The sequence below is a fragment of the Gorilla gorilla genome, chromosome 5 (genome assembly GCF_029281585.2).
Source record: "Gorilla gorilla gorilla isolate KB3781 chromosome 5, NHGRI_mGorGor1-v2.1_pri, whole genome shotgun sequence".
In the NCBI taxonomy this organism is placed as follows: domain Eukaryota; kingdom Metazoa; phylum Chordata; class Mammalia; order Primates; family Hominidae; genus Gorilla; species Gorilla gorilla.
In genome coordinates, this window is record NC_073229.2 from 47,376,744 (window position 1) to 47,404,524 (window position 27,781).

General features: G+C 48.0%; 1 protein-coding gene and 2 pseudogenes across 7 annotated transcripts; 1 reads left to right on the forward strand and 2 right to left on the reverse strand.

The window, feature by feature from the left end:
- The first annotated feature begins 493 nt into the window (after positions 1 to 493).
- Positions 494 to 16,447, forward strand: MHC-G (HLA class I histocompatibility antigen, alpha chain G-like). Of its 6 annotated transcripts, none has more exons than XM_063707091.1 (8): positions 494 to 637; positions 1,084 to 1,164; positions 1,320 to 1,564; positions 1,810 to 2,085; positions 2,668 to 2,943; positions 3,084 to 3,200; positions 3,649 to 3,681; positions 4,041 to 4,164. In XM_063707091.1, the coding sequence occupies exons 3-8, from the start codon at positions 1,426 to 1,428 to the stop codon at positions 4,043 to 4,045; spliced, it is 846 nt and encodes a 281-aa protein (XP_063563161.1). In that variant the 5' UTR covers positions 494 to 637; positions 1,084 to 1,164; positions 1,320 to 1,425; the 3' UTR covers positions 4,046 to 4,164.
- On the reverse strand, positions 4,244 to 5,083 carry LOC109027162 (large ribosomal subunit protein uL23-like; annotated as a pseudogene).
- Positions 16,448 to 18,279: 1,832 nt separating the features above from the next.
- On the reverse strand, positions 18,280 to 27,361 carry LOC109025373 (MHC class I polypeptide-related sequence B-like; annotated as a pseudogene). The gene is made up of 6 exons (XR_008680546.2): positions 27,212 to 27,361; positions 23,790 to 24,044; positions 23,290 to 23,552; positions 22,584 to 22,885; positions 22,324 to 22,469; positions 18,280 to 19,793 (listed from the first exon to the last, which is right to left on the reverse strand). The product of XR_008680546.2 is annotated as an MHC class I polypeptide-related sequence B-like (transcript).
- Positions 27,362 to 27,781: the final 420 nt, after the last annotated feature.

The following is a 27,781-nucleotide window of genomic DNA, read 5'->3' on the forward strand; positions in this document are numbered from 1 at the left end:
TATATATCAAGGGGCCAAAGTAACAGTTTTTACACATAAGATTCCTGATTGGTCGGGCGCGGTGGCTCATGCCTGTAATCGCAGCACTTTGGGAGGCCGAGGCGGGAGGATCACGAGGTCAGGAGATCGAGACCATCCTGGCTAACACGGTGAAACCCGTCTCTACACAAAAATTAGCCGGGCGTGGTGGCGGGCATCTGTAGTCTCAGCTACTAGGGAGGCTGAAGCAGAAGAATGGCGTGAACCCGGGAGGCAGAGCTTGCAGTGAGCCGAGATCGCGCCACTGCACTCCAGCCTGGGCGGCAGAGAGAGACTCCGTCTCAAAAAAAAAAAAAAAAGATTCCTGATAATTCAGGGGTTACCAAGATTCTACTACTCACTGCAGCTAATAAAAAAAAAAGAAAGAAAGAAACTGGTCTCTGTCCTATTTCATATGCTCAGGTACAACTTTTCCAGAGAAGAAGAAGGAGGGGGGCGGGGAGGAGCAGGAGGAGGAGGAAAGAAGGAGGAGAAGGAGAAGGAGAAGAAGAAGAAGAAGAAGAAACTGTCTCTACACCTTCATTCTCAGGACAAGTTCATTGTCTGGCACCAAGCTCCTTGGGGTGAATTTTCTTCCAAAAGAGTCCGGGGAGTCCAGGTATGGAATGGGAGGCAGAAAGTTCAATCAAGGGACTGGGATTTCGGAATGAATAATGAAGGGAGATGGACTGGGTCCATGCCGAAGGTTTCTCCCTGGTTTCTCAGCCCCCGGGCGAAGACTCAGGGAGACATTGAGACATACCCTGCACAGGAGGGGGAGGGGGAGGGGGAGGGCAAAGTCCCAGGGCCCCAGGAGTGGCTCTCAAGGGCTCAGGCCCCGAGGCGGTGTCTGGGGTTGGGAGGCTCAGTATTGAGAATTCCCCATCTCCCCAGAGTTTCTCTTTTTCTCCCAACCCGTGTCAGGTCCTTCTTCCTGGATACTCATAACGCGGCCCCATTTCTCACTCCCATTGGGTGTCGGGTTTCTAGAGAAGCCAATCAGTGTCGCCGCAGTTCCCAGGTTCTAAAGTCCCACGCATCCCCCGGGACTCATATTTTTCCCAGACGCGGAGGTTGGGGTCATGGCGCCCCGAAGCCTCCTCCTGCTGTTCTCAGGGGCCCTGGCCCTGACCAAGACTTGGGCAGGTGAGTGCGGGGTCCAGAGAGAAACGGCCTCTGTGGGGAGGAGTGAGGGGCCCGCCCGGTGGGGGCGCAGGACTCAGGGAGACGCGCCCGGAGGAGGGTCGGGCGGGTCTCAGCCCCTCCTCGCCCCCAGGCTCCCACTCCTTGAGGTATTTCAGCACCGCTGTGTCGCGGCCCGGCCGCGGGGAGCCCCGGTACATCGCCGTGGAGTACGTAGACGACACACAGTTCCTGCGGTTCGACAGCGACGCCGCGATTCCGAGGATGGAGCCTCGGGAGCCGTGGGTGGAGCAAGAGGGGCCGCAGTATTGGGAGAGGACCACAGGGTACGCCAAGGCCAACGCACAGACTGACCGAGTGGCACTGAGGAACCTGCTCCGCCGCTACAACCAGAGCGAGGCCGGTGAGTGACCCCGGCCTGGGACGCAGGTCACGACCACCCCCCATCCGCCACGGACCGCCCGGGTCCCTCAGAGTCTCCGGATCCGAAATCCACCCCGAGGCAGCGGGACCCGCCCAGACCCTCCACCCGGGAGAGTCCCAGGCGCCTTTACCCAGGTTCATTTTCAGTTTAGGCCAAAATCCCCACGGGTTGGGCGGGGAGGGGGCGGGGTTAGCTGGGCGGGGCTGACTGCGGGGACCGGCTAGGGTCTCACACCCTCCAGGGAATGAATGGCTGCGACATGGGGCCCGACGGACGCCTCCTTCGCGGGTATCACCAGCACGCGTACGACGGCAAGGATTACATCTCCCTGAACGAGGACCTGCGCTCCTGGACCGCGGCGGACACCGTGGCTCAGATCACCCAGCGCTTCTATGAGGCAGAGGAATATGCAGAGGAGTTCAGGACCTACCTGGAGGGCGAGTGCCTGGAGTTGCTCCGCAGATACTTGGAGAACGGGAAGGAGACGCTACAGCGCGCAGGTACCAGGGGCCATGGGCGCCTTCCCCATCTCCTGTAGATCTCTTGGGATGGCCTCGCACAAGGTTGGGAGGAAAGTGGGCCCAATGCTAGGATATCGCCCTCCCTCTGGTCCTGAGTAGGAAGAATCTTCCTGGCTTTCGAGATCCCGTACCAGAGAGTGACTGTGAGAGTCCGCCCTGCTCTCTGGGACAATTAAGGGATGAAATCTCTGAGGGAATGGAGGAAAGACAGTCCCTGGAATACCGATCCGCGGTCCCCTTTGAGCCCTCCAACAGCCTTGGGCCCCGTGACTTTTCTCTCAAGTTTTGTTCTCTGCCTCCCACTCAATGTGTTTGGGGCTCTGATTCCAGTCCCTCGGCCTTCACTTAGGTCAGGGCCAGAAGTCCCTGCTCCCCCCTCAGAGACTCGAACTTTCCAAGGAATAGGAGATTTTCCCAGGTGTCTGTGTCCAGGCTGGTGTCTGGGTTCTGTGCTCCCTTCCCCACCCCAGGTGTCCTGTCCATTCTCAGGTTGGTCACATGGGTGCTGCTGGGGTTTCCCATGAGGAGTGCAAAGTGCCTGAATTTTCTGACTCTTCTCAGATCCTCCAAAGGCACACGTTGCCCACCACCCCATCTCTGACCATGAGGCCACCCTGAGGTGCTGGGCCCTGGGCTTCTACCCTGCGGAGATCACGCTGACCTGGCAGCGGGATGGGGAGGAACAGACCCAGGACACAGAGCTTGTGGAGACCAGGCCTGCAGGGGATGGAACCTTCCAGAAGTGGGCCGCTGTGGTGGTGCCTTCTGGAGAGGAACAGAGATACACGTGCCATGTGCAGCACGAGGGGCTGCCCCAGCCCCTCACCCTGAGATGGGGTAAGGAGGGAGATGGGTAAAGAGGGGAATGAGGGGTCATGTCTTTTCTCAGGGAAAGCAGGAGCCCTTCTGGAGCTCTTCAGCAGGGTCAGGGCTGAGGCCTGGAGATCAGGGCCCCTCACCTTCCCTTCCTTTCCCAGAGCAGTCTCCCCAGCCCACCATCCCCATCGTGGGCATCGTTGCTGGCCTTGTTGTCCTTGGAGCTGTGGTCACTGGAGCTGTGGTCGCTGCTGTGATGTGGAGGAAGAAGAGCTCAGGTAGGGAAGGGGTGAGGAGTGGAGTCTGAGTTTTCTTGTCCCACTGGGGGTTGCAAACCCCAAGTAGAAGTGTGCCCTGCCTCATTACTGGGAAGCACCATCCACACTCATGGGTCTACCCAGCCTGGGCCCTGTGTGCCAGCACCTACTCATTTGTAAAGCTCCTGTGAAAATGAAGGACAGATTCTTCACTTCGATGATTATGGTGGTGATGGGACCTGATCCCAGCAGTCACAAATCACAGGGGAAGGTCCCTGCTGATGACAGACCTCAGGAGGGCAGTTGGTCCAGGACCCACATCTGCTTTCTTCATATTTCTTGATCCTGCCCTGGATCTACAGTTACACTTTTCTGGAAACTTCTCTGGGATCAAAGACTAGGGGTTTGCTCTAGGACCTTATGGCCCTGCCTCCTTTCTGGCCTCTCACAGGACATTTTCTTCCCATAGATAGAAACAGAGGGAGCTACTCTCAGGCTGCAGGTAAGATGAAGGAGGCTGATCCCTGAGATCGTTGGGATATTGTAGTCAGGAGCCTATGAGGGAGCTCACCCACCCCACAGTTCCTCTAGCCACATCTGTGGGCTCTGATCAGGTCCTGTTTTTGTTCTACCCCAATCACTGACAGTGCCCAGGGCTCTGGGGTGTCTCTCACAGCTAATAAAGGTGACACTCCAGGGCAGGGGCCCTGATGTGAGTGGGGCGTTGGGGGGGAACAGAGGGGACTCAGCTGTGCTATTGGGTTTCTTTGACTTGGATGTCCTGAGCATGAAATGGGCTATTTAAAGTGTTACCTCTCACTGTGACTGATACGAATTTGTTCATGAATATTTTCTCTATAGTGTGAGACAGCTTCCTTGTGTGGGACTGAGAAGCAAGATATCAATGTAGCAGAATTGCACTTGTGCCTCACAAACATACATAAATTTTAAAAATAAAGAATAAAAATATATCTTTTTATAGATACAGGTAGATATGTTTTTACAGCATGCACGTAAATGTGTGTGTGTGTGTGTGTGTGTGTGTGAAGAGAAAGAGTGAATAAAGAGATTAAGATTCTTTTAATGGTGAAAAGATATACATATATTTGGAATTCGCCAGCTGGACTCTGTTTAGATGATCCCAATTTTGGTGGCAACAACCAAAGCATTGTAGTCAGGAGCCAGTCGAACATATGCCTTCCTCTCTCCATCAGACTGAATCAGGGTGTTGACTTTGGCCACATCAATGTCACAAGCTTCTTCACAGCCTGTTTGATCTGGTGCTTGTTGGCTTTAACATCCACAGTGAACACAAGTGGGCTGTTGTTTTCTATCTTCTTCACAGCCTACTCAGTGGTCAGCGGAAACTTGATGATAGCAAGGTGGTCAAGCTTATTTCTCCTGGGGGTGCTCTTCCAAGGATATTTGGGCTGCCTCCAGAGTCACAGTGTCTTGGGCCGCCGGAAGGTGGGTGACATGCGGATCTTGTTTTTTTTGTGGCTGTGGACATCTTTCAACACTGCCTTCTTGGCCTTGCAAAGCCTTCGCTTTGGCTTCGGCTTTAGGAGGGGCAGGAGCTTCCTTCTTCGTTTTTGGCACCATCTTATGAAAAGGGTCCAGATTAAGATTTTTGACTGAGTCATTCTAAAGTAAGTTGCAAGACCCGTGATACTAGACCACTAAATACTTCATCACACACCTCGTAAGAACCAACATTATCACACCAAAGAAAATAAATAATTCCATAATATTATTTAAAGTCCTTTTATGTTCAAATATCTCCACTTCTTTCAGTACATTTTTGTACCTATTTTTTATAGCTTGTTTTCTTAAAATGTCCACTCATTGCCTTTGGTTATGTTTCTTTAATTACCTACAATCTATAACAATCAACCCATCTTTTTTCTTTTAGAATGGCATTACCTGTTTCAGAGATGAGGCCAAATACCTGTGGAATCTTCTCCACACTGAATTTATCATATTATTTCCCCTGATGCCTTTAACTTTTTTCCTCTATCTGCTATGCCTCCTAAGGACCTATGTAGCTCTGGGTTAAACATTTGGCAGCAATGTTTACAGGAGGAGCTGTGACCGCACATTCATCACATCAGGAGGCACACAAAGCCTAGGGTTACCGGGACTCTTTCTGACCCCATACAGCCAAATTTATCCTGACTTCCCAGAGATGCAGAACCATGGGCTGGGTGTTTAGTGGGTATGAGTGTGATATTCTGGCAATAGGAGGTTCTGCCACTCTCCCCATTCCTCACGAGCTTTAGTTCCCCATACCCTGAGGTTCTGAGCTCCAGACCTTCAACCATCAGGCCAGGCCCCTCCAGACCTAGACTCCCTTCCTGTCTTCTCCAGCCCCACTCTGCTTTGTATCTACTTCTGGATCACTTTCCCTCTACAGGCCCAGCTTCTGAGTGTCTCTACCTCTCAAACAAGTATTCTCATCCAGGAGCAATTTTCCCACCAGAGGACATTAGTTATGTCTGGAAAAATGTTTTATTGCCATGACTGGAGTGAGGAGGAGGTGCTACCAGCATCTTGTGGGGAATGACCAGGGATGCTGAACGTCTTGCAGTGCACAAGTCAGCCCAATCACCCACATAACAGATAATTATCCAGCCCCAATACCAAGATTGCCAAGGGTGAGGAGGCCTGCCAGGACTTTCTCTCCCTTGAGTACAAGCTTCCTTGAACTGAGGGACACCCTGAAGGAAAAGTGTGGTCCCACCCCAGTCATCTCTCCCTTCCCTGGAGCTCTATCTGTATGCCTGTAGTGCTTAGGCCCTTAACCTGGGGTCCAGGAACCCACCTTCCCATGAGACTGCATGCAGAAGTGATGATATGTGCACACATGACTTCATTACAGGGCATTGGATATTGATATTCATCAGGTCAGCTGGGGCCCAAGACACCAGTCTTCTGCCAACAGGCCGCAATCCTCTGCATTAGAGAGAGGGTAAAGATTGAGGGAGGCCCTAACTTCAAACCTTCTATCACTGCTAGTGAAGTGCCAAAAAGAAGTGCAAAGTCATCTGCCCTTGTAGGAACCACACAGGAAGGCAGAGTGTCCACCAATATCAAATTCCATCAAAGAAATAATATTTTGACAAAAAATGCAAGTCACGTTTCTAAGTCCCAGACAGCAGCTCAAAATAAAAAGCATTAAACCCCTCAGATCTTAGCCCGGGTGAAATTATTGAAGCCACAGTAAGGTCTTGTGGGACCTGCAGTTAGAGAGAAGGGACAACTCAATTTGGGACTGCAGCAGAAACCCCTACATCATGGGGTTCCTGGAAGGGACCCTCTCCCTTCAGCGACGCATTGTGAGGCCATTTCTAGGTAAAAAGGTAGAATTTCCTTGGATTCCTGAGGTTTATTTTACACTTACTGCTTATTCTTTGACTTTATAGAAGCCAACTTCAGTTTGAACATCTTGCAATTAATTTTTTTTGGCTCTAAGTGGAGAATTTGAACTTGTTTCTGAAGAAAACCAGGGGCTCCTTATGTGAGCAAGCACCCCTCCCTGTGGCCCCCTTATGCAATAAACATAAGCCATTGTGAGCCAGCAAAATTTAAAGCAAGGAAAGCAGTAAACCCTCCATTTCAGCATGTTTCAGCCTGTCTAGTGATGTTCTAGTCTTGCCTCACTCTTAACATTTTAAAATTTATAATTTTATTTGATTTTGATTTAACAAGAATTCATATGTATTCATTTCTTTTGGGTTTGTCACCAAAAGCCTCCTCCAATCACCTGTGGAGTAAAGACAAGTAAATAAATGCATGGTGTTCCCATTTATCAGTGCTCACTGCATCTTACAAGTGTATCAGCCCCACTTCAGCTGATAGTACCAGGAAACCTTAATATCCACATACAAAATAATGATGTTGGACAAAATTCACAGCATCACCTTACACCATATTCAAAAATTAACTCAATTAACTCAGAATGGTTCAAGGAACTCAACTTAGGAGTTCAACCTATAAATCTTTTAGAAGAAAACATTGGAGAAAATCTTAGGAACATTGGATGTGGCAATGGCTTCTTGACTGGTGAGCAAAAGCACAACCAATAAAAGAAAAACAATAAATTAGACTATCAAAATTTAAAAACCTTTTTTATATATCAAAGGACACTATTAAGAGAGTTAAAAGAAAATGCACAGAATGGGAGGAAATATTTGCCAATTATATACCTGATAAAGAATTAATATCCAGAATACGTAAAGAACTATGACTTAACAACAGAAAAACAAACAATCTCATTCAAAAATGAGTGAACAACATGAATAGACAATTCTCCAAATAAGATATACAAATGGGCAATAGGCACATGAAAATATGCTGAACTTCACTAGTCAAAGTGTTGGCGAAGATGTGGAGAAGTCATAACACTTGTACACTGCTGGTGAGAGTGTACAGTGGTACAGCGACCATGAAAAACAGTATGATGCTTCCTCAAGAAAGTAAAAACACAATTTCCATAGGAGCCAACAATTCCACTTTTGGGCATATACCAAAAAGAATTGAAAGCAGGAACTCACACAGATAATTGTACACTCATGCTCATAGCAGCACTATTCCCAATGGCCAAAAAGTGGAAGCAACCGAGTGTCCATCGGAGGATGATTGGATAAACGACCCATGGTGCACATAGCATGGAATATTATTCAGCCTTAAAAGTGAATGAAATTCAGGTTGGATGAACCTTGAGAACACTATAAGTGAAATGAGCCAGAAACAAAAAGACAAATATAATATTTTACTTATGTGATGCAGCTAAAATAGGCAAATTCATAGAAACAGAAAGTAAAATGGAATTTACCAGAAACTGAGGGTAGGGAGAATGGGCAGCTTTGGTTTAATGGGTCCAGTTTCTGTCGGGATGATGAAAATGTTCTGGAAATGCATATTGGTGGTGGTTACACAACATTGTAAATGTGCTTTAGGCCACCGAATTGTACACTGAAAAAGTGGTTAGAAGGTAAATTACATGGTATGTATGTTTTACCACAATATTAACAAGTATATCAACACTAAATCCAATCACTTTTCACTCCTCTCCTGCCACCACCCCAGAGCCACCCTCTCAAGAATTGTAAACCAGAAGGGCTTTCCAGCTGGGCTGCCTGCTGCCTCTCATGCCCACTGTCCATTACTCACACAAAGGCAGAGTGAGCCTCTCAAACGAAAATTAGGACATATCCTATGAACACCTCAGCCCTTTTCTTTCTTAGGCACAATGAAACCTCAGTCTCTCACCGTTTCCTACAAGCCCCTCATCATAGGACCCCTGGGGCCTCATCCCGCCATTCTCAGCCCAGCTCACTCGTCTCCACTCACACAAGCCTTTTGTCACTGCTCCATCCTGTCTCTGCTACCTGCCCCTGCTGTGACTCCCACATGCACCTGGTCCCCCGGGGTCCACATGGCTCACTCCTCACACCATTCAAGTCTCTGTTCAAATGTCCCATGGTCAAGTTCTCAGAAATGTCATGCCCAGTTACCTTTTCTGAAATCTATTCCCTGCCATTCCCACCACTCCCACCAATCTTCTAGCCTAGGTGTATTTTTTATCAGTGACAATTATCACTGATACTGTGACAGATTCTATTTGTTTATTGTCTGTTGGTGTATCAGGGTTACCAAGACAGAAAGACCCAATAGAGTAGATGGATAGATGATAGATAGATAGATAGATAGATAGATAGATAGATAGATAGATAGATAGATAGATAGATAGATAGATAGACGAGAGGGGATTTATTAGTGGAAATGGCTCACATAGTTGTGGAGGCTGATAAGATCCATGAGAGGCCACCTGCAAGCTGGAGAACCAAGGAAGACAGTAGCCTGGCTCAGTCCAAGGCCAAAGGCCTGAGGGGCCAGAGGAGGAGGTGGGAGGATAAAGGGTTGACTGGTGCAACACTCAAGAGTCCAAAGACCATACAACCTGGAGTTCTGATGTCCAAGGGCAGGAAAAGTGTCCCAGATTGAGAGAGAGAGAGAGAGAGAAAATTTGACTCCTTTCTGCTTTTTTGTTCTATCTGGGCCCCTAGGTGATTGGATTGTGGCTGCCCACGGCGAGAGAGGATTTTCCCCGCTCAGTCACTCACATGCCAATCCCTTCCAGAAACACCCTCACAGGCACACCCAGAAATAATGTTACACCAGCTATCTAGGCATCCCTTAACCCAGTCAATATGACACCTAAAATTAACCATTACAGTCAGTATCACTGAAATGTATGTTCTTTGATAAAGGCATCTGGTCTGTTTCCTTACCATTGTTTCTCACCATCATAATCAGTAAATAGCTCTCAGTAAGTATTTGTTAAATGAATAAATATGTCAGTACAATCACAGTATGACAGTATAATAAGGCTTTAAAATGTTTAAAGCAGTCTCTGGTTTAATATTTATCACTTGAGTAGTCTATGAATTTATTTATTTTTGGAGACAAATTCTCACTCTGTAGCCCGGTCTGGAGGGCAATGGCATGATCACAGCTCACTTCAGCCTCAACCTTCCAGGCTCAAACAATCTTCCCACCTCAAACACTGGGGTGCCTAGGACTACAGGCTCATGCCACCATGCCCAGCTAATTTTTTTTGTATTTTTTGTAGAGACAGGATTTTGCCATGTTGCCCAGGCTGGTCTTGAACTTCTGGGCTCAGACAATCCACCCTCCTTGGCCTTCCAAAGTGTTGAGATTACAGGCTTGAGGCACCACACCTGGCCTGAGTAGTCTATGAATTTTTAAAATCCCAACCATAGGAGAATCTTTATGTACAAACATGCTTGTCAAAATATTACCTACAAAAAGATAAGATGAAAGCAGATGGATCTAAAAGAACTCAGTTACATCACCTCCTTATCTGAGATGGGATGCAGCTTGTAAAAGTGTGTCAACTTTTTAAATTTAAAAATTTTTGTAGATGGAGTCTCATTCTGTCACCCAGGCTGGAGTACAGTGGCAGTGATCTCGGCTCACTGCAACATCTGCCTCCTGGGTTCACGCGATTCTCCTGGCTCAGCATCCTGAGTAGCTGGGACTACAGGAACATGCCTAGACTCCTGGCTAATTTTTTGTATTTTTTAGTACAGATGGGGTTTCACCATGTTGGCCAGTCTGGTCTCGAATTCCTGACCTCAAGTGATCCACCCACCTCGGCCTCCCAAAGTGCTCGGATTACAGGCGTGAGCCACCATGCCGGCCAAAAAAAGCATGTAAACTTTATACAGAGTTTACAACATGGAAAACTACTTGTATAATAATACATTCAAAAAGCAACATTCAAGATAACCCATAACATATGAATGCAACCTTGTACAATGAAGATACCTATAAAAATATATACATAGAGAACAACAAAATGGGCCAGGCGCCTTGGCTCATTCCTGTAATCCCAGCACTTTGAGAAGCTGAGGCGGGTGGATCACTTGAGGTCGGGAGTTCGAGACCAGACTGGCCAACATGGCAAAACCCTGTCTCTACTAAAAATACAAAAAATTTGCTGGGCCTGGTGGCACACGCGTGTAATCTCAGCTACTCAGGAGGCTGAGGCATGGAAATCGCTTGAACCCGAGAGGCGGAGGTTGCAGTGAGCTGAGGTCGCACCACTGCACTCCAGCCTCAGTGACAAAGTGAAATTGTGTTTCAGAAACAAAAACAAAAACAAAAACAAACCACCACCAACAAAATGGAAATCAGCACCACGCAAAGGACAGCTCCAGGGACCAACAGTCACACTGAGTCCAGGAAGGTTCAACAATACAATAGCAGTGATATTTTTGAGGGGAGACCTAGGTGGTATTTCTTCTGTGTATTTTATTTTTTTTAATTCAAGTAGGCATTGATCTGTGTATTTTAAAGTCTTCTGTGATCAAATAGATTTTTGCATTTTTAATATTCAAAATAAAGCATTTGAAGTAAAATAACAATGAAAAGTGGCTGAGTGCACACCTGTAGTCCCAGCTACTCAGGAGGCTGAGATGGGAGAATCACTTGAGCCCAGGATTTTGAGGCTGTCGTGTGCTATTATCACACCTGTGAATAGTCACTTCTCTCCAGCTTGGACAACATAGCGAGACCCCATCTAAAATAATAGTAATACAAAGAAGTTCAGATATCCTTCCAACCTCAGCCTAAAGCAAATTTCTCCTTTGAAATCCATAGGGCAGAAATGCCGATTATGGCACCTCCAGAGAGTAGAAAAATATTCTTCCTCCACTCCATGACTCATCCTTTAGTTACAGCGTTTAGCTGAGCAATGAAATCAATGCTAAGAATACCATCAATTTATAAAATACTGATTATCTCATTTATAGACATAAAAATACTATAATTATATATATATTTATGTAAAATTACCATCACATCTAAGACAGCGAGATGGATTTTTCCCTTCCACAGATGAAAATATGAGTCTCTGAGAACATAAAATCTTCATCTGAGCTCACTGAAAATGTTGGCCTTGAGAATTAGGAGACACTCAGTCTCCTGCAGGCCCCCTGGGCATGAGCCACACCAGTGGAGGCCGCACAACAGCAGGAAAAGCAACTGAGAACCCTGGAAGGTTCACACTTGTAGAGGGTGCACATCCAGTGAAATGCAGTTGATGGATGGGCCAAGGTAATAATCCAGCTCCTCCCTTCAGCTGGGGGAGGCAGATGGGTGAGTCAGCTACGCATGAGGTGTATGGTGTTCCTAGAGCTATTGTTAGTTCCTCTGCTGTGAAGTCCACCCCGGGCATACAAAAATTATATACTCACTGGTAAGCAGGATCCTTTTTAGGAAAGCCAGTGACTTTCCTAACATAAGGTCAAACATTTCCCTCCAAATGAATCATCCTAGTTGGATAATCTCTTCACTCCCACTGAAATTGCCCCAGAGTTGCACCTGAGCATTTGGATCCAAGACAGAAAGTCATTTTGGGGATTGGGTCTGGCTGATCTGGGAGTGTTGTGAAGAAAGGCTTTCTACTTACAGAAGAACAAGGGTGAGCTCTGAGTAGGAGATGACGTCCTGAGGGGGAAAGACAGATGGGCAGATGCTCAAGCAAACTCAGGAGTTTACTATATAAAAGATTTTGGAATCTATTCTTCAGCCTCTTTTTACTGTGATAAAATATACATGAACACAAAATTTACCACTGTACCCATTGTACAATAGGTATACAATGCAGTGACAATTAGTAGGTTCGCAATGTTATGTAGCCATCATCACTCTCTAGTTCCAGAGTATTTCATCACCTCAGGGGAAACTCTGCACCATTAAGCAGTCACCCTCCATTTCCTCCTGCCACCAGACCCTGTCACCACAAGTCTGCTTTCTTTCTCTATAGATTGGTCTCTTCTGAAGATTTCACAAAAATGGGTTCATAAAATATGTATCCTTTTGTGGCTGATTTCCTTCACTTATCATGTTTTCGAGATTCAGCAATGTTGTAGCATGTATCAGTATTTCATTCCTTTTATGGCTAAATCATATTCCATTGTAGAAATACACTACATGTTGTTTATTCATTCATTAGTCAATGGGCATTTTCTTTTAAACCAAATAGGAAAAACAAAGGAAGAATTAAACACCAAAAATATACATGTTACTACTAGCTTTTATAGGACTACTATATATAGTACTATATATATATGCACACACACACACATACACACATATAAACACCAAAAATATACATATTACTACTAGCTTTTATAGTATGACCACTATATATAGTACTATATATATAATTTCATAGTAGTACTATATATAGTTATAGATATGTAGTACTATGTATAGTCATATATATATATATAGTACTATGTATAGTCATATATATATGTAAAATCCATTATTTCTGAAGGAGAGTTTCTCCAGACACACAATTCCTGCATGACAGTCTTTTTTTTTCTGACCTCTAAATTTGTCAACATTCCAATGCCTTCTTAACTCTATGGCTTCTGAAGAAAACTGGGCTGCAATCTTTTTTTTTTTTTTTTTTTTTTGAGACGGAGTCTCGCTCTGTCGCCCAGGCTGGAGTGCAGTGGCGTGATCTCGGCTCACTGCAAGCTCCGCCTCCCGGATTCACGCCATTCTCCTGCCTCAGCCTCCCGAGTAGCTGGGACTACAGGCGCCCACTACCACGCCTGGCTAATTTTTTGTATTTTTAGTAGAGACGGGGTTTCACCGTGTTAGCCAGGATGGTCTCGATCTCCTGACCTCGTGATCCGCCCGCCTCGGCCTCCCAAAGTGCTGGGATTACAGGCGTGAGCCACCGCGCCCGGCCTGGGCTGCAATCTTATTGAGGATCCATTGAACCTGAAAAGTTCCTTCTCTGTTATTCATTTCAATATGCTCTGTTTGTCATTGGCTTTTGACAGGTTGATTATAATGTTCTCTTGGTGTGGATCTCTTTAAATTTAAATTTTTTTGCTGCTTAAAATTTGTCAAGTTTGTTGGATGAATAATGTTTTTCATCAAATTTGGAAGGTTTGGAGTTATTCTTTAAATAGTCATTCTTCTCCTTTCTCTCTCTCCTTTCTTTGAGGACTCCCAAAGTGCATGTGCTTGATGTTGTCTCACAGATCTTTAAAGTTCTGTTTATTTTTCTTCATAATTTTTTTTCTTTCTGCTACTGAACTAGAGAATTTCAATTGTCTTATCTTCAAGCTTGCTGATTCTCCATTCTGCATGGTGAAATTTGCTCTGGAGTCCCTCTAATGAATTTTTCATTTCAGTTATTGCACTTTTCAGCTCCAAACTTTTTATCTGGTCTCTTTGTAAAATTTCTACCTTTTTATTGATGTTCTCTATTTGGGGAAACCTGCGACCACCATCTTCTGAAGCTCTGCCCATGTCAAGAGGTCTGTGCATACCTCTCTCTTCCATCCCCCAGTTTTCCAACTCTATTTTGCTCAAGTTCCTGACTGACCAAGCAACCCATGAGCCACTGCCCATGACTCATTCATTCGTGCACTACTGGGGCATCATTTCACACCCTCCACCTTGCATGGGCCTTTTTGGGTTTTGATTCCTAGTTCCTGGCTCGACAGCCATTTCCAAAGCTGTTCTTGTGTTAGCTCCCAAGCCTACTGCTCTTGTTGTAGATTCTCCTCTTAATGTCTGAGTCACAGCATTTATTTCATAGATTTTTAATAATTGGACTAATTTTTTCCAATGCAGCATTTCTAAGGACTTTCAGTAATGGAGATTCTATATTAGCTTAGAGAGAATTGTTTCAAAACATCAGAAATGTATACTTGAATGAAGGACAACATGCATGGAGAAAGGTGGACAAACCATAAGTGGGCCGTGGATTTTCACAAAGTGAACACTCAGGTAAATAGCAGCCACATCAAGGAATAGCATTGCCAGCCTCCAGGAAACACCACTGGGTTCTACTTGGTCATAAATCACCCTCCCCAACCCTAGAGCAGACACTTTCTTGATTTCTAATATGATAGATTAGTTCTGTCAGTTCTGGACACAGTCCCTGCCATGTCCCAGGTCTTGCTGTGTGTGGTCACTATTCACTCCCGTGGCAGTCAGGCGCTCAGCTTTATAAATAGCTCACACTTCTTGTCTCTCCACTGTTGATAGACATTTGTGTTGTATTCAGAGTCTACAAATCATGCTGCTATAAATAATATTTTCATATATTTTGGCACACAAATGCATGCATTTCTATTGGTATATAACAAAAAGTGGAATTGCTGGGTCATAGGTGATTAGAAACTTGGTTTAGTCTCTCAAAAAACAAGTTTCTACTGAATAGATAACTGGTGGAAGAGGGTAAATCTTTTATTTTAGAAATTATGCAGCTAGTATATGAGAAGAAATGAAAGACTGAGACTTTTGCAATTCGTAATGAATTAACAGATTTAGCCACTGAACAGCAATGGCAATTAACATCACAAAAAAGAAATAACTAGTATTGAATTCTTCCTCTTGATGAAAAACATGATATAGTACCATCAATCCTCATGGCAAAAAAAAAAACAAAAAAACCCTGAATAGACGCAAACCTCTATAACAAACTACCAATTTACAGAAAATACAGGTCATAGAGATACATTAAACCACACCTTGGGGTGCAATCTGCAAAATGCAAAGGACAAGAAACTACCTGACAATATAAATTTCAAGCAGGAATCTATGGAATAAATGAGGATAAAAATATACTCTTAAAGGTAAAACTAAACTATAATTTTAGATGATAAAAATATAAAATTGTACAAAGAAGTGATGGCCATGTAAGTCAGGATGTGCTTTTATTTGAAGAAGAGAAGAGTTTATCATTGAGCTGGGGCAGTTGATGGGGCGTCTAGGTCAGCTGCCAAACTTCTCCCTCTCTCTGATGGTTAAAGGGTGTTTACTTTTGATTAAAGGGCACCATTTTTAGATCTTTTATCTTTTATGGTACCCGTGGGGTTTTTTATGACAAAAACACTAATAAAGAATAAAATAGTATGTGACATATGGTTCTTGTTCTGCACCAAGCCTCCTTCCCACCCTCCGCTCCAGACACTGAGTACCCAGAACTACTGGCAACCCCAGGATACTTGGCAGGGCTACCTTACATCTGGGTGTGTGTCCAGCTCACATTGCCAGAGGCAATGTCCAGGGTCTATTCTTTGAGGCCTAGATGAACCTGACAGGACACAGCTGAGGGAAAAGCCTGGCCCCACTCTGGAGGCTCTGGCCATCAGTGTAGAGGCGACAGGTCCTCACCTCTCCACAGGTGCAGTTACAGTCAGAGCCTCTTCTCTGCATGGGAGTGAGGCTTGGCCCTTCCCCCAAACACGGGGACAGGGATCTCTCCAGAAGTGGAGATGACACCATTCCTCCTCTAACATGGTCCAATCTCGTGCTTGTTCTGCTTTACAGGAAAGTTGACTCATACTGGTGTCCAGTGAAGAAACCCAGGCGCATAAGAGGGACAGTTGGATCTCAGGTTTGTGCTTGATCTGGAAAAGGAAGAGCAGAGACCACTAGGAGGCACCACTGCACTGCTCATGAGCCCAGGAGGTGGATGCCAGGGCTGAGCTCAGGGTGGAGAGATGTCATTGCTCATCCTCCAGGTTCCAGGTGAAAACCCACCTGCCCAGCCCATCTGGTTCTCCCTGGTTCTTCAATTCTAGGGAGGACTGTCTTCTTCTCACCTCCCCGGACGATGCTTCTTGACACAGGAAAGAGGATGTGCTGCTAGGGTCACCATGTCCTGGTTTATTGTGTTGTCAGTAAAATGAAATCAAAATACATGCTTCATAAATAATAAAATAACCCATAATAAGTAAACATTTACAATTTACTCACACCATTGAGGTTTCCTCCAGGTGTGAGCACAGCTGCAGACACACCTTGTCGCTTCAGTCAGGACACAGGACAGAGTAAAATGGGAAGAAACCACAGTCACTGCAGAAAGGGCCCCCATGGAAGAGGCCTGGCAGGGAGGCCAGCTGCCCCAGGGCCACCATATTTAGAGATGACTTCCCCTTTCTAGGCAGGACTGGGATTTTAAAATTCTTTTTGTATTCATAGTTGTTCTGAAATTGCAGGATGATGAGACCCAGCACTGGTGACTTATACTGTCTCTTTCTTCCCTATTAAATTCTGTGCCAAACAGCACCTTCATATATTTATCTCCTCTTCCTGGAGAGAATAAAAACAATGGAAAAATTGAACCATACAAACATACTTTAAATATGTGCTGTCAGAAGTAGCTACTAAAGGATTAATTCCACCAAAATGAGGGAAGGTTTGAAAAGAAAAACATTGTATACCCATATTCAAAGCAGCATTATTCACGACAGCCAAGACAACACACACCAACACATGAATGAAGAAAATGTGGTATATATCGACAACGGAATATCATTCAGCCTTAAGAAGGAAACCTGGTCACAGGCTGCAACAGGGATGAACCTGAAGGACACTGCTAAGTAAAATAAGCCAATCACAAAGAAAACCCAATACTGCACATTTCCATTTATATGAGGTGTCTAAACTGAAAGTAAACTAATGGCTGCTAGGGGCTCGGTGAGGGGGATGGATGAATGTTTGTTCAATGGGCATAGAGTTTCAGTGTTGCAAGATGAAAAGTTCTAGAGATCTGCTGCACAACAATGTATTTACAGTTAATACTGTACTACTGTATACTTTAAAATAGTTAAGATACCAAATTTTACATAATGTAGTTTTTGGCCCAAGGAAAAGACAAATTAGCCCTGTTACTAATTTAGGGAAAAAGTACATGAATTCATTAAAAATATATTAGTATGCGCTTACCTTAGATACAGAAAACTATGAGACAAAAAGAGAGATCCCTGCTACCCCAGCTATCACCCATGAACCAGGAAAATCAGCACCTCCTGAAACTAGACAGAAAGGCTCACAGGCCCAGCCTTGACATGTTGAATCAGTCTGCATTTTGGTTGTAACCCAGGTGCCTCCACTGCATGTAAAGCACCTTCCCAGATAGTGATGGCGGGAGATCCTAGGACAGTGACTCTGCTCCACAGGGAGAAGCCTCCAGTCCAGATGGGAGCAGCCAGAAAGGCCCAGGAGGGACATTTCCAAGAAGGTAAAATTAACAGAATGTCCAAAGTGTCCAACGTCTTGAAATAATCATACAAACAAAAGAGATATCAAACTTAAATTAATGAGAGTTAATAAAATAAATAAAAACAAATGCAAGTATTAACTCCAAGAAGAACCAATGTTGTGCAGGCAGTGAAAAGTAGTCCAGTTGACTAGAGGATTAGTCATGGTAAAAGAAACAAGAGATGGCTGAACTAAACATAATCACTATATAAATATACTGGGAAGAGTGAAAGAGAACAAGTACTCTTAACTGTTGCATCCACCATTGCGCTGTGCAACGATGGGTGCATCTGAAAAAAATCAAGCAATAATAATAAAGACACAGTAGTTAGAGATACAGAAGTAAAGTCAAAAGAATCAGCTAAAAAACTTGAAAGTGGTTGGCCCCTAGAAAGGCAGAAATTGAGAAGAGGCAGAGAGGACTCTCATTTTTCTCAAGAGATTCTGCACAAATATTTGACTTTCAATTGTGCACAATTATAAATTTGATTAAAATAAAAACAAAAGCTTCAATGAATATGCAAGTTTATGTCTAATGACAACTGCAGTCAACAACGATATTTAAGGGTTAACTAAAATGTGAAAATACTTAAACATCAAACAGGCATGTATAAATGTGTTGTTGACACCAAACCTGAATACAAATGTGAAAGAATACACCTGTAAACACATCTCTGGATAGATAGCCCACGATTGAATTCTCTACCCTAGCTCCTTTACTGGTTGACCTGTGAACACAGGCAGGCAACGGACCAGGACCCAACCAGGTTCCTTCATCCTCTTGCTTCCAGGCAGGCCTTGCATCTACTCTTGCTGCACAGAGGGCTCCCATCCCTGCCTTGGTCCATTTCACAGGTGCTCCCCTAACTCTCCCTGCCACCACTGCCTTACCTGAGTGGAGCTGAGGCTGCCCTGACCAAGAAGAGGACCACCCATCTGTGCCCCAAGGCCAGAAAGTTAAAAGGAACCTCACAACAGGGTCAGGAACTATCCCACCTCCCCACCTCCCAAGCAGTCTGAACTGATAGTGGGAGATGCTGATGCTTTCTTTACTCATCCTCATTCCCAGTTCATTTATTCTTCATTAATTCAGTCCAATCTCCCCAGTGGTCACTTAACCCCAGAAGCAGACTGATCTCTATTCTTCTTAATCAGGAAAGTTCAAAGCACTCTCTGTCCTCTCCCTCATATCAGACTTCAGCTCTGCATCTGCAAGATGCAGAGGCCCTCTGCAAGGCAAGTGTCCTCCCACAGGGTCAGCCCCTAAACACTGGCTGCAGATGTCCCCCTCCATCCCTTCCCAGCCCTTTCGGTGTTGCTGTGAATCTATCCATCACCGAGAACTGGTGGGGAGATGTGGGGGAGGTGGGGAGATTTCTTTGTGCTGTGTCAAGGCATCAAGACAGACCTCTCCTTCTCTCTTGAACCTCACACTCTATCCCTTCCCAGACACTTGAAATAAAACACAGACCAGAAATGTCTACTTAAAGGGCAAATTTCTATAGTATAAAATTATGAAGACAGAGTAGATATGGGGTAATGCATGACAGTGTGACAGGGTGAGGGGAAAGCTGGTCCCAGTCTCCTCAGAAAGAGCCGTAACCAGGACACTCACTCATAAAGCTCATTTATAATAATAATACAATTACTGCACATGTAATATATTAAAATATAATAAAATGATAACAAAATAACAAAAATAATGTGGCACAGCTGCAAACACCTCATATATACTAACACTTTCCATCCACCCAACCACAAGAAATAAATGCTGTTAGTTTCCACATTTCATAGATGAGGAACCTGAGGCACCAAGTGGGAAAGTGCTGGTGAGACCTGGGCAGGGAGTTGAATTCTGGCCATCTGGCTGCAGAGTGTAGCTGCCCTCAGTGGAGCCAGTAGACCCAGGAGTTGACACCAGAGGCTGAAATCCCAGCTGTGCACTGCCCTGGTGGTCTCCTGTCCCAACCAGGTGTTGATCCAGGCCTTGCAGGCTCACGTGCTCTGGAGAAAAGGGAGAAACCAATAAATGCTCCCCTGGGTGCAGAGTGCTGCTTTTTACTCCCTGAGGACTTCTCCCTCCTCAGTCACTCCCAAATCAGATTCACCCTTTCTCTGAGGGAAGGTGATGCTCCCACATTTTTCTCCCTCCTATGGCACTTTTCCCAGCCCCTGCCAGTCCCCTCCCGTGACTTCATCAACATCAGCACTTGCCCTGTGCCCACTATGCACTCTGTGGGGAGTGAAAGGGCCCCAGGACTAAATGACAAGACTCCAGAGGAAACTCAGTGCCCTCCCCTCCTCTCAAGCCTGGCCAGCTCTGACACAGTGGGAGGCCTCCCCAGAGAGAGGCCCTGGCTCCATGTACTTCCAGGCCTGGGCTGGGTCACACACAAGGCCTTTCTTTCTCTCTTTTCCCAGGCCCTCCTTTCCTGCAGAAGCACCTGCACACCAGGGCAGGCCCTGCCCACTGTGGGTTCCGCCCTCCACCTACAGCTCAATGTTCCTCCCCTTCCAGTCCTGAGCAGGCAGCTCCTACCTGGAGAGCCCACCAGGAAGCCCAGCAGGCCTGTCAGGCCCAGTATGGTAACATGTGGCTGCCACGGGGTCTGCACCTGACCTGACCCTGGAGACCCCCTTGCTCAAGAAGGCTCTACCTCCCTTGACGCTCAGGTCCATGACCTGCACTTGGGACGCCCTGCTCCTGCCTGGTCCACTCATCCCTGGAAATCCAGCTCCACCCCAGGGCTGCTGCTTGGTGAGGCTGCAAGGCCTTCCTGTCTCGTTCCTAGCAGGGATTCCACCCAGGCCGCTGCCCTCACACCCACAGGGGATCTTCTTCTTCTCCCTATGGAATAAGGGATTTCTTGAGACCCCTCAGCCTGAGGCTGCCTCTGCCCACTCTGCACCTGGGGATTGCCACAGCCACAGCCACCATCTCCCACATGGACCCTTCTAGAGAGAGAGTTTCAAATTTGAATTCCTGTTCCATTCAATATGCCTTACAGCATCGGTATTGGAGGAAATCCTATTAAGAATATCCAGCTGAAATTACGAACATCTTTATTGGACATCAACATTGAAAGCAGGAATTTTGAGAAATTAGCATGTGATTTTCACAACCTTTTTCTGGCCAATGCCCCAGTGACCTACAAGGAAACCATTACTGCCCACAGGGAACCAGAACTGAGAATTCCTCTACAGAAGACACCACAGGTGAGAGCAGGAGCAACCACAGACCTGCACTGCCCCTGCTGTGGGTGCCTCCTGTATGGGACATTCTTGGTGCAGGGCAGGGGATGAACCTTCTCATCTGCCCAGGCCTGAGGGGCCGACTGACAGTGCAATTAGGCTCAAGGATGAGAAATCACCACTACCCCCACCAGACACACAGAAGTAGGGAAATGGCAAAAAGACCCAGATCTCCGGGACACCTCAGCCTCTCACTGTCCCCTGCACTTCCTTTGTCTTTGCAGAAACACAAAACTTCCTGCTGTCTCTTTTCCTCTCCCCTGAAACAACCTGACTGTGGGGAAATGATTCAGACTGACCACCTCTTATTTTAAACTAATCAGACTACCTTGAGAAAGGGGAATTGGCTCAGGGAGGGTAAGGTGAGGCCACAGAGCACAGACCAAAGCCCAGAAAACTTGGTCCCTGGGGACTGTGTTCCTGGGGGCTAGACAAGGTAACACTTGGACATATGATGAAAACAGGGACCACAGCTGCCCTGACAAGGAGCTGGCTCCTGCTTCCCAAATGGCCCAGGGACGTCTGCTTATTTACTCATCCATAACATCTGCACAGAAACTCAGGGAGGGAGGGCCATGTGGTGGGAACCTCGAGTGACCCAGAGGACATGACACCCCCGAGGCAGCTCCTGGAGGAGGCACACGGGAGCTGCAAAGTGGACAGAAATGGCCGTGTGCACTCAGGACCCTCCCTGTTACAACGGGACCTCAAAGGGGCTGCAGAGGCAGGCCTCTCAGTCTGGGCTTCGTGGGTCTTTTTCTTGGTGTCCTCATGATGACTGGAGAAACAGGGGAGAGGGAGGCAGAGAGGAAGAGACTAGGGGCCCCACCTCTCCTCGGATTCCTCTCCAGTTTCTAGCCCCTCCCCAGATCACAGCTGCCTTTACTATTTACTCCCTCTGAGGCCATGATCATCCAGGCCCTCAGCAATCAGCACGCGATTCTCAACTCACCCCACTTGGATGCACCGTGGTGAGCCCAAGAAACAGAGAGACCAGGATGGGGACAGAGCAGGTGCCACGGCCCTCCCTGCTGTCCACTCCTCACCTGCAGCAGGAGGAGGCCACAGCTGGGCATTTGAGGGCCGTGACCCAGCCCTGGCTTGGCCAGGACTTAGGGGTATAGATGGAGATGTGGCTCCCGTTCCCCGTTCAAATACCCCAACTTCCATCCCCTGTTCCAGGACCTTGTCACCTACATGTCTATCTGTGCAGGAGCTATGAGGGGACCCTGCTGCCCAGAGAGGAGTCCTTCCATCTCCAGCCACTGCTTCCTTTGCTCACCTGGACTCTCTGCAGCTGATGTTGTCTTCTTCTTGCACCAAAGGACACAGAGAATACTACTACTAATAATAATACTAATAATAATGACAGCAGCAACAGCAGCATACAGAATGGCTGCCATTGACTCTGAAGCACCAGGGCCTTCTCTAAAAAAAGGGCCTCGTGACACACTGAGCACGCAGAGCCACAGCCATCCCTGCTATCCCCACCCTGGCCTGACCTCCCTGGGTCGAAACCATCGAGAGTTGCCCCACGCTCACCAGAGGGCACAGGGTGAGTGCTGTGATTCCCTCTGTGTCCCATGTAGCAGGTGAACCTCTGCTCCTCTCCTCAGGGAATCCTGGTGGCCACGCAGGTCTGGTAGGTCCCATTCCCATTGGGCAGGACACCCCTAGACTGCTGGGCATCCTGGCTCAAAGATGCCTCATCCTGATGCCAGGTCAGAGAGATATTCCGGGGATAGAAGCTGGAGCCCAGCACATCATGGTGACATTGCCTTCTAAGGCCCCACTGTGCATCTCATTCACTGAGGGAGTCATTGGAGACAAAAGGGCAGAGCCAGTGAGGCATGTGGCCAAGCCTTGCTCCCCTCTAAAGGAGATGCAGGGAACAGGACTGGTCCTCTCTATTGTTCTGACTCTGGCTGAAACCCTCACTGACCCCAGACCTTCTGCAAATCTGTCCTCACCTGGGGTCCAATTCCCCTAGGCTTGCAGGAAGATGGGCCTCGGGACTGTGGACTCACACTCTGGGACCCCTGCTTTGATGCTGAGGAGAGGGTTGTCAGGGGTGGGCTCCTGTGTTGTGGGGCTAGGAGGCAGCTCTCCAGGATAGGCAGGCTGGGAGGCAGATGAGGCAGCCCTGGCCTTGAGGGCTTCCTTTCCTGCCTAATACCCACCCTGGGTTCAGGCTTCTATCGGAGGACCCACTACTTTCACAATACCTGTTTTTCTGATACCCCCCAGGATTTCAGATATCACCATAGCTTTTGCATGTAGTCTGCCTGCACAGGGCAATAGTGTGTCTTGGTCTGCATGGCATCTTCCTCCCAGAAATTTGTGACGTTCATAGCCAAGGTCTGAGCTCTGGAGGACCAGGGCACTGTCCATTACTGAGTCTCCAGGTTGGGAGAGAGGAAGAGCTTCCCATATGTGTAGAAATGCCTAAAGCCCCTGGTGCTGCTGGCTTCCTGATCTCACAAACCCTAATCTCCTGGAGGGAATGCAAGGCTGCCTGCCCCTACCCAGCAGTGACTTCTCCTTTCCAGTCCAAGTGAGGAACTCAGACCAGGAAGGACCCCTCCCTGGCCCTCCTCCATCCCTCCCTGTGTGGGCTGAGCCCCGCTGAGCACCATTCCTCACCCCTACTCACAGCCAAATCCAGTGGGAAGAGACAGGTCCTGCTCTCTGCCCCAACTCTCCTGGAAAAGGCCTCTCCCATTATTCTTGCCCACTGCCCACTCTCACCTCCTTTCTGGCCCTTGATATGAGCCAGGGTCCTCCTGAGCTCCTGCCCATTCTCTGTCAAGTCTTCAGTCTCTGTGTCCCAGGTCTCAGCTCCCAGGACTGCTTCTGCCCACTGTCCCCAGGGCCCTGCCCTGCCTTTCTGCCTGTCACAGAGTAGGAAGAGCTGACCATCTAGATGTCCCTCAGCGAGAAACCCTGACTGCACAGATCCATCCCGGGATAGCACCGTGAGGTTGTAACAAAGACTGTGGGGCTCTGGGGAAGAGGAAATCACAGATGAAACTTCTTCCTGGAAGTAACTTCACATCAATGTTTAACACACAGGTCTGCTGTCCCGACCTTCCTGAGGAGGCAGGAAATGCACACGGGCAAAGCGACAAGAATGAGGATTTCAGACGCAAGGAAAACTGGGAAGGTAGGAGGATAGAGGAGGGGACTGAGGAACAGAAGAAGGGGGAATGGGGATGGCAAACTTGTAGGCCAGGTGCCAGGGCAGGGCAGCCACAGGCCCCCTCAGGGTATAGGGAGGAGGCCAATGGAAGGGGCTGCCCTGCAGGTTCAAGGGAGGAGCATGAAGGCAGTGGTGGAAGGAAGGTCTTGCCAGAGGGGAGAGCAGAAACTGTAAGGGACCCAGGCTCAGAGGGACCCATGACCACCGTGGCTGTGGTGCACAGGTGAGGGTGAGATGGAGGCAAGGGCCACTGCCTTTGAGGAAGGCTCAACATGGACAAGGTGGGGGCAAGGGAGACTTGGCTGTGAGGCAGGAGGGGCAGGTAGGCTGTGGTGCCAGAGACGTTTTCTACGAGGTCCGTATTCCAGGGAGAAGCAATGGTGTGGGCTTCAGAGTATCATGGCAATGCCCCAGGTAGGGAGGTGGATGGACCAGTTGGTGTCCCCTGGGGTGGGCTGGTGGCAAGGGTCTTAAAGAGTCAGTGCATCTTTTCAACACATGGTGCTAGGAAAACTAGATGTTCACATGCAAAAAAAAAAAAAAAAAAAAAAAAAAAATGAAGTTGGATCCCTAACTTACACCACATATGAAAATTAACTAAGAAAAACATCAAAGACCTAAACTCAAGAACTAAAACTGAAAAACTCTTACAATAAAACATAGGGAATAATCTTCATGCCATAGAATTTGATAGCACTTTCTTGGATATAACACCAAAGATACAACAACAAAGAAAAAATTGATAAATTGGACTCATCAAAATAAAAAAAGTTCATTAAAAACACAATAAACACAGTGAAAAAGCAACCCCCAGAATGAAAGAAAATATTTGCAAATCATATATATCTGATAAGAGATTAATATCCAGAATACATAAAGAACTCCTACAACTCAAACAGGAGACATTCAACTAATACAAAAGTAGGCAAAGGACTTGCATAGCCAATTCCCCAAACAAGATGTACAAATGGCCAACAGACACATGAAAAGATGCTCAGCATCAGCAGTCATTAGGGAAATGCAAATCAAAACCACAATGAACTATTACTTTACACCAATTAGTTTGGCTATTATCAAACCCACACACACGCACACACACAGAAATATCAAGTTTGGCAAAGAGGTTGCGAAACTGGAACCTTTGTGTAATGCATTTGGAAATACAAAATAGGGCACCTGCTATGGAAAACAGTGTGTTGATTCCTCCAAAAATTAAAAAATGAATTACCAGCTAGGTGTGGTGGCTCACGCCTGTAATCCCAGCACTTTGGGAGGCTTAGGCAGGCAGATCACGAGGTCAGGAGATCGAGACCATCCCGGTCAACATGGTGAAACTCAGTCTCTATTAAAATACAAAAAATTAGCCGGGTGTGGTGGTGGGCACTTGTAATCCCAGCTACTTAGGAGGCTAAGGCAGGGGAATCACTTGAACCCGGGAGGCGGAGCTTGCAGTGAGCCGAGACGGCGCCACTGCGCTCCAACTTTGGTGACAGAGGGAGACGCCGTCTCAAAAAAAAAAAAAAAGAAGAAGAAGCAGTTGGACACACGGCCTGTGTTGGGTCTGGGTAGAGGAGGAGAGATGTGCAGGGCAAGGACTGGAGGATGGGGTGAGCATGGTGTGGGGGTGACCCTGGGGGAACTTTGGTTAGGGTGAGGACAGGAGGGGAGGGTGCTCTGAGTGAGGGTGGGGCTTGGGAAAGATGAGAACTTGCTGAGGGTCCAAGGCAGCTGGGCAAGGGGTAGGAGCAGCACAAGGTCCCAAGGCGGAGAGGGGCGGAGGGACCAGGGAGGGATGGTCCAGCACCCGTGGGCTGGAGTGGGGGGTCCTCAAGAGGGTGGGGCTGAGGATGAAGGAGTGGGAAAGGGGCCACCGTGAGGCAGGGCCCAGAGCAGGCACCTGCACTAGAGGGGAGGGGGCATCTGCCCTGCCCTGTGCCCTGCCTAAGGCCCAACTAACATTAGCACTAGGGCTCCCCTTGGGTGGTCTAGAGGGGAGTGGGATGGAGGGAAGACCCTGGGACAAAAGGCGGCACCAGAGAGTTAGGGTCAGGGAGAGTTGGGAGTGGGTGGCATAGGGCCAGCCCTGGGTTAAGGCTGCTTGTAGGAAAGGCCCATAAGGGAGGCAGGAGGGACCTGCGGTGGCGGGGGCAGGGGATGAGGGCAGAAGACATCCTAGAAATGTATCAGAGAACTGCAGATAGGAAGGGGTAACAGGGAGCTGGGAGGGCAACAGGACCCTAGGTGCCCTGAGGGCAGGGGAGGAGGTGGGAGGGAATCTGGTGTCCTTACATCACTGGAGTTAATAGTAGCAGGGAAGGATGCAAGACAAGAGAGGATCCCCGGGAGCAGGAGGCCAGGGGAGAATGAGCTGGGGATGAGAGAAGTCGCAGGAAGAATCCTTTGCCTGGAGCCTGCAGACTCCAACCCCTCAGCGTGAGGGTCAGGAGCCCCACAGTCCCCACAGCAGCAGGAAGCACCAGCTCCGGGTCCCGAGAAAGGAGGGCCTCAACTCCAGGAGATGCGGCCCAGGAGCTGAGAACACGTCGGCTCCGGGAGAGGACAGGGCTTCAGGGACCTTAGGGCCGCCCCCAGCACCGGGGGAGGTGACTGCCTCAGCGGCCGCGCTGGAAGGGCCCTCGAATGCCATTCACAGGAGCAGCCTGGGAACCCAGGGGCCTCAGAAAGACAGGTCTGTCCGAAAAGTGAGAGGAGACGGAGAGGCGAGGAGAAAAAGTGCAGGACAAGACCAGAAAATGCAGGGGGCGGGTGATGAGCGATCCCGAGGAGGACTGAAAAGAGACGTGGAAGCAGGGTTGAGGTGTGGCGGGAACGGGCCACGTCCACTCCCCGCACCCTCGACAGTGCACCTGAGCCCCGCCTCGGCCGCACAGCGCTCGCCGCTACCCACCCGGACCCCCAGAAACGCCCCGCCGCTGCCGCTCCGCCGAGGACCGCCAGGAACCCCACTCACCAGCAGCAGCTCCCTGGGGTGCAAAAAGGGCAGTGCGGGTCAGGAACAGTAGGACTAGGCTCATCTCCATGGCCCAGACTTTGCTTTCCTTGCAGTGGCTCAAGAGGCTGCCAACCCAGCGGAGCCGCGAAGGGCCACCAGAAATTTCCTGTCACCTGGCCCCACCCCAGCGACCGCTCACCCAATGAAAACTGGCGCCCGCAGCTTAGGGCCAATCACGAGCTGGGAGGGCGGGGCCACACTCAGAAGGGAACGTACCAGTGGTCAGGAGACCTGGAGAACTTTGGCTGGCGGGACCTGGAGCCCAGAAACGGGGGAGCGCGCGGAAGCGCCGCCAAATGCGGGGACTGGCTCCGAGCAGCTGAGAGTACAGCCCCAACCGCATGAGCACGACCAGGGCCCTGCCGCCCTCCCTGTATTGCGACCACCCCATCCCCGCACCCCCACCCCTAGGATAGCGTGCCTCACCAAGACGGTTTCGCCAGCCACCCCATCAAGCTGACTGTCATTCGCTTGTTCTTTCCAGGACACACTTACAGAAGAGACGAAGCCTGGTTATTCTCCCAACAC

Coding starts and splice junctions, on each gene's coding strand:
- MHC-G (XM_031011798.3), top strand. CDS start 1,101: ATGGCGCCCCGAAGCCTCCTCCTGCTGTTCTCAGGGGCCCTGGCCCTG. Junction 1,565..1,809: donor CTACAACCAGAGCGAGGCCG/GTGAGTGACCCC, acceptor GGGACCGGCTAG/GGTCTCACACCCTCCAGGGA. Junction 3,201..3,648: donor GTGGAGGAAGAAGAGCTCAG/GTAGGGAAGGGG, acceptor TTCTTCCCATAG/ATAGAAACAGAGGGAGCTAC.